Source organism: Dioscorea cayenensis, chromosome 6, assembly GCF_009730915.1.
Source record: "Dioscorea cayenensis subsp. rotundata cultivar TDr96_F1 chromosome 6, TDr96_F1_v2_PseudoChromosome.rev07_lg8_w22 25.fasta, whole genome shotgun sequence".
Classification (NCBI taxonomy): domain Eukaryota; kingdom Viridiplantae; phylum Streptophyta; class Magnoliopsida; order Dioscoreales; family Dioscoreaceae; genus Dioscorea; species Dioscorea cayenensis.
The window spans coordinates 10,710,911-10,721,922 of NC_052476.1; the positions used below are offsets into that span (position 1 = coordinate 10,710,911).

General features: G+C 35.7%; 1 protein-coding gene and 1 long non-coding RNA gene across 2 annotated transcripts; both read left to right on the plus strand.

The window, feature by feature from the left end:
• Positions 1-2,845: 2,845 nt before the first annotated feature.
• LOC120263863 lies at positions 2,846-3,648 on the plus strand. Its single transcript, XR_005537154.1, has 2 exons — positions 2,846-3,421; positions 3,538-3,648. It is a non-coding gene; the product is annotated as an uncharacterized LOC120263863 (long non-coding RNA).
• Positions 3,649-10,162: 6,514 nt separating this feature from the next.
• LOC120263131 lies at positions 10,163-10,623 on the plus strand. Its single transcript, XM_039271030.1, has 2 exons — positions 10,163-10,496; positions 10,598-10,623. The coding sequence occupies exons 1-2, from the start codon at positions 10,163-10,165 to the stop codon at positions 10,621-10,623; spliced, it is 360 nt and encodes a 119-aa protein (XP_039126964.1).
• The last annotated feature ends 389 nt before the right edge of the window (positions 10,624-11,012 follow it).

Here is an 11,012-nt window from a genome sequence, read left to right on the forward strand (position 1 = left end):
ACTAATTGATCGAGAAAAAGAAACTAGGAGAAGAAATGAAAGATCTTATCCAAGCAATCCAAACATCAGGGAAGTTCATATTAATGAGAGTAGCAAGACCAGCTGCCTACTCAATAGTATCATAAGCTTTCTCAATATCTATTTTCACAAATATCCTAGGGGGTTTAGGTAACATTTTCAAGGGAATGAGCCAGTTCTTGGATAGCTTGTCAAAGACGAATCTACCAGCAAAAAAAAACCATTCTGCTTGGGGCCAATTAGGTTAGGAATATCAACCTTTAAATGATTAGTTTGGATTCTAGAAATAATCTTGTAGCACACATTGCAAAGGGATATAGATCTAAAATCCACAACTAGATTAGCAGAATCTTTCTTAGGGATTAGGACATCAAAAGTTTTACCCCAGACCTTAGGAAGGGAAGTAGTAAGGGAAAAGTGTCGGATAGCTCTGAACAAGGAGTCTGTCACAATGTCCCAATAAAAACTACATAACTGCACATTAAGACCATCTTGCCTAGTGTTTTTTCCCTTAGGCATGGACTTAAGGGTAATAAAAATCTCCCTCAAGGTGATAGGTCTTACAAGTAAGGCCCTATCCTGATCATCGAGAGTCTCAAGATCATTAGGAAAAGCTTCAAAAAGATTGGAAATAAACCCCCTAGAAGAACACAAATTGTTGTAGAAAGTAGTGGCATAATTACTAATACTAATAATATCAGAATGGATATTTCTCAAGTTACCCATAATTGCAAAAATTCTATTTTTGTGGTTTCTAATGGAAGATGCTTGTGGAAAAAAACTAGTATTCAAGTCACTATTCTTCAACCACATCAGTCTAGCACGTTGGGCCCAACAAATAGAATTAAGATTAAGCAAAGCAATGTGTCTGTTATACAAAATCTTAAGAGGAAGGTCAGAATTATTAATCGAGTTATCACAAACCTCAACTGCTTCAATGTAACTAATATCAGCTTCATTGTTTCTAATATCAATGCCAAGAGAAGTAAGACCTAAAGTCCTCCAATTTAATAGTTGAGACCTAGTGCGAGCAATTAGATGCAAGAGAGAATGCAAAGGGGAGGTTGAGGTTCTACAATTCCAAGCTCTATGAATGATGTCATGACAATTATGAAGCTCAAACCAATAGTTTTCAAATCTAAAAATATGACTTCTATGATTGACATGAAATTGAGCATTTAAAAATAAAGGAGCATGATTAGATTGAATTCTAGGGAGATGTTGGGTACAATAAGAGTCAAAGTTGGAAATCCATGAGCAATTAGCCAAGAACCTATCAAGCCTGGCCCATCTCCTAGCTAACCCACTTTAGCCATTACACCAGGAAAACTTAGGCCCCACAAACCCTAGATCAAGTAGATTATTTCTAAAAGATCTAGGCTTAGCAACATAATTAAAAAAATTACCCCTTCTATGCTCATTAGGGAAGAAGATAGCATTAAAATCACTAGTCACAATCCAGGGAAAATTAAGCATTGAAATACCAGATAAACCATTCTAGACGGATTTTTGAATAGAAAACTTTTGAGAATTGTAGACGACAAAAAAGAATTCAGTTCTTAGGTTTCTCAAAAGAAATAGGTAAAGAACATATTGAGAAGAGGCAAAAGGTGTGATCATACCCAAGCTATGCTTCCAAAGCATGATAATACCACCAGACATCCCCCTCACTCGGATGGTTGCCCATTCCCATCAGTTGGAAAACTTTTTACAGACACGTATTGATCAAGCTTCGTTTGCTCTAGTATCGACCAAATAAACAAAATCCGACTTGAATTTGTTCAAGAAGTTTCTCACTCTATTCAACGTCCTGGGGTTGGAGGTTCCCTACAATTCTAACAAAGAAATTTAGTTGAGTCCATATTCATAAGAAAATAATAAGAAAAAACAAGAAAATAAAACACAAAAGAACTTTGAGAAACAAGGGTTCAAACTCCCAAAATAATCTTGCGTCTTTTTTTTAGGCATGATCCCATCTTCACTTTTTCTATTCAGGCCAAAGCCTCCAGTTAACTTCCTTTTGGTATTGAACTAGTGTCATATCTTCATCATGATCTCCCAAATTTGTCTCAAGGTCCAAGGATTCTTCCTCAATGTCCATAGCGCCCTCATTCCACCAGAGGTTGGAGTTAAGATCGCTTTAGATACCATCGCAACTAGGTCTTCATGGCCATTTTCTTCACATCATGGCCGGAGAGGGTTTTGATAACTACCGGAGCAGTTGATCGAGGTAAGTAATAATGGTGGTTGTCTTGTCTTAAAGGCAACCACCTCTGTTCTTCAATCAGTGCTACCACTACCTCCATAGGCATTGGTATGATCACTTGCGTGCTTGGCCTTCCAAGGGTAGGACTGGTCTAAATGGTTAAATGCCAGGCATTATTAGGATTATGAAACACTAGGGGGGAACTCTCCAAAGCAAGAAATTCAACCACTCGATCAGCATGAGTCTCATCCAATAGTAGATGATGCTCTAGGTACTATCAAAACCGATTATTATGCGCACCTCCTCTACCCCCTCGATAGGCACCCAACCTCCACGTGTTACCATCCCAGAACTAGACAGCGCCACATTTTCAGTCATAGTGTTAGGATGGGGCCACGTATCTTGCATGCTGCCTTCTCTCCTCTGAGGAGCAGTGCTAGGTCCACGTCCCCAAGCTTGACCCCGGTGGTGGCTCACCACCAACCACGGGGAAAAGCCAGTTTTGTCTTCTGGCGCCTTCTCTAACCGAAGAGCCAGAGTGACATCAATCATTGCCTCATCACTGTCCCTTTGCCTCCACACATCAATTTGCATATCCTAAGCACCAGGGCTCCAATGGGAAGTCATGACCTCTATGATTTCACATGAATCAACCAGCCTGTAAGGTAGATAGGAACATTTGGTCACTAGGTGGCCTATCCTAGGGTATCTAAAGCAAAACGCCAGCAGTCTTTCGTAAAAGATCGTAACCATGACTCTCTCTTCTTCAAAGCCCACCACTTTACCTATGAAAAGAGATAACCATTATCCTCAACTCCCTTTGTTTTTTTCCCATGGAACTTGCTACACTACGAGTAAATCCACATCACCATCCTTCCTATATATGCTCTTCATCACTTGTAAAAAAAAGATAGAAGAAGAAAGAAGAGAAAGAGAGATGACAAGAGCACTACATGGTCTTGACTATGTTGTCTTCATGATCATGGTGGTAGTGATGGCCGAATTGGTCTCCAGTGAGAGCCATCTGAAATCAGGACCAACAATGGATCCACCAAGTGATTGTTGTCATGTAGTTCAGAAAGTAGATGTGTCATGTCTCTGTAGTCAAGTCACTCCAGAAACTGAAGAGGCCATCAACATGCAAAAGGTCACACATGTTGCTTAGAAGCGTGGCAGACCTTTCTCTCCTGGTACTAAGTATGGAAGCAAGAAGCAAGCATGTGTACACTAAATGAATATATATATATATATATTATAGTTTTTGGCATAAGTTTTGATTTTTTTTTTTTGGTTAATGAATTGATTTGATGTAGGTTACACTGTTCCTCCAATGATATATAGCATGTATGGAGAGACATACGGAGAGGAGGTGCATGCTAGTGTGATTGAAGAACTGAATGAACAATTGAAGAGTGTTTTGTGTCTATGTTCTCTCTCTGTGCGTTGATGCCTGTATGTTTATAATGTTCAGGTATTTTAAATTGTAGTTATGTTAGTTGTTTGTAAGGAGGAAACTCAGGTTTGAAGAATGGATTGTTGTGATCTCATCATCAGGTAGAAATGGCTTAAGTTCGAGGTAGACACACTAAGTGGTGGCCTATGTTAACCATGAGACATGTGTCGCATGACTTATCACTAACCATTTAATTTAGTTTAAAAGGAGCTTTTGTTACTGTAGTTTGAATAGAGATAAATGGATTTATTAGAGTTTTCCCCTGTTCTTCTTCTTTGAATAAACTCTTTATGTTTTTCCCCTGATTTCCTACTATGCCTGATCTTTGTTTTTTAAATAGTGGTATTAGAGCTTTGGTGAGTGGTATGTTTGTTGTTGATCTGTGAAGTGAAGGTGATGTGTGGTAATTTGAGTTGCAGTGAAGCTTGAAGGTAGTTTAGATGTTGATTGAAGCCTATGCTATGAGGTTAGTGGAGTAAAGTTTGTTGGTAAGAAGACTGTGAAGAAGTTGAGGAAGCTTCTGCTTTGAGGGTAAAATTTTGTGTGTTTGTATTTTCTAGTAAAGTGAAGTGAATTTTGTTAGTAAAAAGGAAATATGGCTTCAAGTTCTTCATCTGCACCTAAAATTTCACACTCATCATTACCTGTATTCAAGGGTGAAGGGTATGAGCATTGGAGTCAAAGAATAAAGATGTTCTTTAGGTGTCAGAATTTGTGGAAAATAATATAAAGAAGTTGTGCTTAAAGAAGATGTAGAAGCAAAGGTGGTGGAGAGTGAAAAGGATGATGCTAAAGCATTATTTTTAATTCAACAAGCTAATCATAAAATAATAAACCACCGAATTGTGGGATTAAACATAGCTAAAGAAGCATGGGAGCATATTAAAAATGAATACCATGGCACAACAAGAATGGTATCTGTGAGGAGGCAAACATTAAGGCAGAAGTTAGCGTTATTACAAATAAAGGAAGAGGAGACTATTAACTGTATATTACAAGGGTGCCTGCAATAGTTAATCAGATATGAGGCATGGGTTATGATCTTACAGATGAGGAAGTAGTGTCAAAGGTAACAAGAAGCTTGTCTTCAAGGTTTGTTCATGTTGTGACTTCAATTGAAGAAGCTAGGGATTTTTCCAAACGATCTTTGGATGAGTTAAGTGGTTCATTGCAAGCACATAAGGCGATGTTTAATCGATTTCTAGACAAACATGAAGATAAAACATTTGTTATGAGAGGAGATTCAAGTGGTGTGAGAAATTTTATGAGAGGAAGAGGTAGAGGAATTGACATTTGTAGAGGTAGTGGTTATGATGATCAAAGGCAATTTAAGCAAAGGCTCAATATACTTCTGAGGTTAATTCATGGCAAGAAAGGAGAGGAAGTCAAAGGCAGTTTGGTAGATCTGTGAGAGGGCAGAGACAGTTTGGTAGCCAGTGGTATAATAGAGGAGGCTTGCAGAATGTTTAGTGTTATAATTGTAAAAGATTTGGCCATACACAGTCTCATTGTTGGTCACAAAATAAAAATTATGAGAGAGATTAAAGCTCTAGCTCTCAGAGTAAATCAAATTCTAGTGAATATAGCAGTTTATTTATTGTGCATGAAAGAGAAAAAGTTGAAGATTCTTCCATTTGGTTGTTGGATAATGGTAGCTCTAGTCACATGACAGGTAGGAAAAATCTATTTCACACATTGGATGAGTCAGTGAATCACAAAGTTAAATTGGGAGACAATAAGGAGGTAGAAGTGCAAGGGAAAAGTTCAATGATAATCAAAATGCATGGAGGATTTCCGAAATTAATTCATGATGTAAAATATGTGTTAAGGTTAGCTCATAATTTGTTGAGTATTGGGTAGTTGACATCAAGTGGTTATGATGTTGTATATGGCAAAGATAATTGCAGAATTGTATATGCAATGACAGGTGATTAGTTATTGGAAATATAGAAAAATGGCAATAGTCTGTATCCTGTGGAGTTTTCAGGTTTTGATCAAATGAATGTTGTTACAAGAGGAGAAGCTATTTCTTTACTATGGCATAAAAGATATAAGCATTTAACTTTCCAAGGGCTATAGTATTTAAATCAGCATGAACTTGTAATGGGTCTGCCAAGTGTGAAACAAGTGAATTGTAGTGAAGACTAAGTTTATGGAAAGCAAACTAGGCTATTATTTTCATCTGGAAGATCTTGGAGGGCAAAGCAAAGGTTACATTTAGTTCATGCAGATGTTTGTAGACCAACGCAAACTGAGTCTCATGGAAGTAATAGGTATTTTTTATTGTTTATAGATGATTGTACCAAGATGAGTTGGGTACACATTTTTAAATACAAGCATGAAGTCTTTACTTATTTCCAAAAGTTCTTGGCATTTGTTGAGAGACAGACATGATATAAATTGAGAATTTTTAGAACAGATAGAGAAGAAGAAATTGTTTCAAGAGAGTTTGATATGTTTTGTTTTCATAATGGCATTAAACATGAGTTAACTGCTTAACAAAATGGGGCTGCTAAGAGGAAGAATAGAACCCTTGTTGAAAGAGCTAGAAGAATGATGAGCTCAAGTAAGTTGCCAAATACATTTCGTGTAGAAGCAATTTTAACTGCAACTTATTTATCTAATGTTTCACCTACTCATGCTATTCTTAATAAAACTCCACATGAAGCCTAGTTTGGAGTGAAACCAAGGGTGGCACATTTAAAGGTGTTTGGTTGTGTTGCATACACACATTCACTTGCTCAAAATTACAAAAATTGGATAGAACGGCTCTAAAAGGAATTTTTGTTGGTTACTGCATAGATACCAAAGCTTATAGAATTTATCTACCTGATTCTAGAAAGGTTGTGTTTAGTATAGATGTAAAATTTGTTGAGAATGAAAATTGGCCATGGACAGAAATGATAGCAGTGGCAGTAATTCTCCAAGTAGACAATCTGAGCAAGTAAGTGAATCAAGTGTTGATGAGTTACCCACGTAGAAAGTAAAAACATTAAGAGAAATTTATGGAGGTTGTTCTTTTGCTCTAGCTATGACAGATCCAGGTACTTATGATGAAACAATAAAATCAATTGATTGGAGAGAAGCTATGGCAGATGAAATTAAATCTATAGAAAAGAATCAGGCATGGGATTTGTGTGAATTACCAATAGGAAGAAAAGCAATTGGAGTGCAATGGGTGTATACAACTAAGTATAAGCCTAATGGTGAAGTGCAAAATATAAAGCCATATTGGTTGCAAAGGGGTATGTTCAGGAATATTGGATTGACTATGATGAAATATTTGCTCCAGTAGCAAGGATGGAAACAGTTAGATTATTACTGGCATTAGCTGCTCAAAAACATTGGTTGGTTTACCAATTAGAGGTAAAGTCAGGTTTCTTGAATGAAGAGTGTTTGTTGAACAACTTAAAGGATTTGAAGTTGCTGAGAAAAAACATATTGTTTACAAGTTGCACAAGGCTTTGTATAGCTTGAAACAGGCATCTAGAGCTTGGTATAGGAAAATGGATGCTTATTTTGTTGAGCAAGGCTTTCACAGAAGTGTGAATGAGCACACTTTGCACACAAAAAGCAACTAGCGGTAATGTTTTGTTAGTGTGTATTTATGTTGATGATCTAATTTATATGGGCTCTTCTATAGTTATGATTGAAGAATTTAAGAAGAGTATGAACAAGGTGTTTGACATGAGTGATTTGGGATTGATGTCTTATTTTTTAGGACTAGAAGTCAAGCAAGACCAAAATGGTATTCATATTTGCCAGAAAAAAATATGTAGAAGACTTATTGCAATCTTATAATCTGCAATAATGTAGATTAGTACCTACACCTCTTAGTTCAGATTATATATTGTTAGACAGTGATGATGGAGGTATGGTGGATGTTACAAATTAGAGAAGATTGATAGGAAAGTTAATTTATGTTACTCAAACAAAGCCTAATATTGCATTCCTATAAGTTTTATCAACGGATATATGCACAAGCCTACAAAATTGCTTTTTGGTGTAACAAAACATATCTTGAGATATCTGACGAGTACATTAGACTCATAAATTATGTTCAGAAGACTTGGTATGTGTTCTTTACTTAGATTTATTTTATAGTGATTGGGGAGAAAGTGTGAAAGACAGGAAAAGCACTTCTAGAGTGATGTTTCTATAAGGTATTTGTGTTGTGTCTTGGATTTCAAAAAAACAAGAAGTGGTGGCCCTTTCATCAACTGAAGCTGAGTATATAGCCTTGTGTTCTGCCTGTTGTCATAGAGTTTGGCTTAAAAGGTTGTTCCATGATTGTGGTGAGAATCAAGAAGAGGCTTTCCTATTTATTGTGATAATAAATCTTGTATTGCAATGGCAAAAAATCCAGTGATGCATTGTAGAACAAAACACATCGATGTGAAGTATCACTTCATTCAAACACTAGTTACAGAAAACACAGTTCAACTTAAATTTTGAAGGTCTGAGGAACAATTGGCTGATATATTCACCAAATGCTTGCATACTAAGAAGCAAAATTAGTTCAGAGTAGCTCTTGGCGTTGTCTTCAATCAAGGGGGAGATGTTAGTGTGATTGAAGAGTGTTTTGTGTATATATTTTCTCTGTGTGTTGATGTCTGTCTGTTTATGATGTTCAGGTATTTTGAATGGTAGTTATGTTAGTTGTTTGTATGGAGAGAACTCAAGTTTGAAGAATGGAGGGTTGTGATCTCATCATCAGGCAAAAATGGCTTAAGTTCGAGGTAGACACACTGAGTGGTGGCCTATGTTAAGCATGAGACATGTGTCGTATGACTCATCACTAACCGTTCAAGTTTGTTAAAAAGGAGCTTTGTTACTGTAGTTTGAATAGAGATGAATGGAATTATTAGAGTTTTCCCCTTTTCTTCTTCTGTTAATCAACTCTTTATGTTTTCCCCCCTTGATTTGCTGTTGTGCTGAGTACTAGAGAATTAGAAAGTTTGGTTAATGAAGTGAATAAGATGGTTCATGTGGATTCATGGATGGATGGTGAATATGAAATACTTGTTTCACAATTCGGTGAATATCTGTGTTCTGTTAAGATGTATCTGGTATCTAGTTGCTTTCCAAATTAGTAAATAGAAGAATGTTCTTTTTTTCCCCCCGCTTAACAATGACTATTTTATATTTATTATAATGGCCTTAAGATTATTTTGTCCATCAAAATGGCGCTGAAAGTCAATCATTAGATAACCCAATAGTATGACATCAAAGTGTAAAGGGGGAGGTCATGGGTTCAAATCACTCCCCCGGCAGTACTGTTCCCCCATACTGTTCATACACTGTTTATCCGGGATTATTATATTATTCTTGTACTGTACATACACTGTACATCCAGGCTCCAGTACTGTTTAGTACTGTTTATATTCATAAAAAAGGGCTCTTGTCGCTTATTATTAAGATTGTTGAACAATTTTTAAAAACTTATTTATTTTTTTATTTGTCATAATTAATACCTAGAAATTTACTTTTTAATTTTATTTGGCGATGGCTTTTTAAAATTAAAAAAGTTTTTAAAAAATCATTTCGTTCAATGATTCGATATAATGGATATGAACAAGGAAAAGAATACATCTTTAGAGTTCTACCCGGCAAAAGATATATATATGACAAGGTGGAAACTCACTACCATAGTCATGCATGCATGCAAAGAGCTCGTTTGGGAAGCTATAACTCTATCACAAGAAGTATGTTCAACCACCGCGTATTCATCTTTTGCAAGAGTGGAGAGTAAAATTTGCATCTCAACAACTGAAAGAAATCATAGTATAGTTTAGTGCCCAACTATCAAGTGCTTACCATTTACGAGAGTGAGGAGTCAAACTCACATTGAACGAAAGAAATAGAAAGTACACTTAGGGTAAAACCGCATAGATGCAAGAGATTTTATTAAAAAAAATATTTAGAAACTTAACCATTTTTTATCATAAATATAAATAATTAAAATTATATAAAATTTTAAATAATTATGTCATGAATAATGAAAAAATATATATAAAGGCACGTTTTCAAAATTAAAATTGGCTGCTGTCATCTACCATTTCTTGCCTATTTTAAAATTGATTAATCACCTATTTCAAGCTATTAACAAACTTTTTCAAAGAACATAAGTATAAATTAAAACTAAAAATTATACAAATTTTTTACCACTTATATTATATTAAATAAAAAAGGTTAATGTAGCCGGTTGTTCAAATTTCACCATAACTTAAAAATAATATTAATAATAATAAAAAAAAAAACCATCCTTTTGACCAACTTTATATTTTTTTTTGTCTGTTCTCAGAATCTCAAATGGATTACCATTCTATCTATCAAAAGAGATAACCATTATCATCACCTTTATTTGGTTGTATCCCCACCAAACTTGCGTCACTTTGACTATATCCACATCACCATATTTTCTATATATATATAAGCTCTTCATCACTTGCAAAAAGATTGAAGAAGAAAGAAGAGAAAGAGAGATGGCAAGAGCCCTACAAGGTCTTGGCTACGTTGTCTTCATGATTATGGTGGTGGTGATGGCCGGAGATGCCTCCGGCAATTGGCGGGTGATGGGAGATGATGACTGTGGAGGGACCTTGCCTAATCTGATAAGCCAGTGTCAGCAGTATGTGGGGATTCCAGGCCCAAAAACAGATCCATCAAGTGGTTGCTGTGATGCAATTCAGAAAGCAGATGTGCCATGTGTTTGTGCTCACATCACTCCAGAAGTTGAAAAGATCATCAGCATGCAGAAGGTCACATATGTTGCTCAGAAGTGTGGCAGAGCTCTCCCTCCTGGCACCAAATGTGGAAGTAAGTATATATGTGTATAATAAATATAATTTGGTTTAAGTTTTTTTAGGGGTCCTTTTTATTTTTTTGGTGTGTATGTTAATGCATTGATTTGGATGTAGGTTATACTGTTCCTCCCAAGATATGAGCATGGATGGAGAAAGAGGAGGCGCTGGGTATTAGAAAATTAGAGAGTTTTCTGAATAAGATGGTGCATGTGGATGTATGGATGGATGGTGACTATCAAATGCTTGTTTTGTGGTCTACCAAATATCTGTGTATTCTTTTTTTATGCATCTGTTATCCAGTTGCTTTTTAAATCAAGAGATGGGTTTTCTTTTATTTTTATTTTTATTTTTTGGGAACTCAGCAATAATTTTTTTACATTTAAAATAATGGCCTAGGATTAATTTATTCCTAAAAATGGGTTTGAAGCCATTTTGTCAAATATAAAATCATGAGTACCAAAAGAACATTAAACATCTAAAGCTTTAGAGGTTTTTTAAAGTCCATTTTTTTAAAAAAATAACATTTATT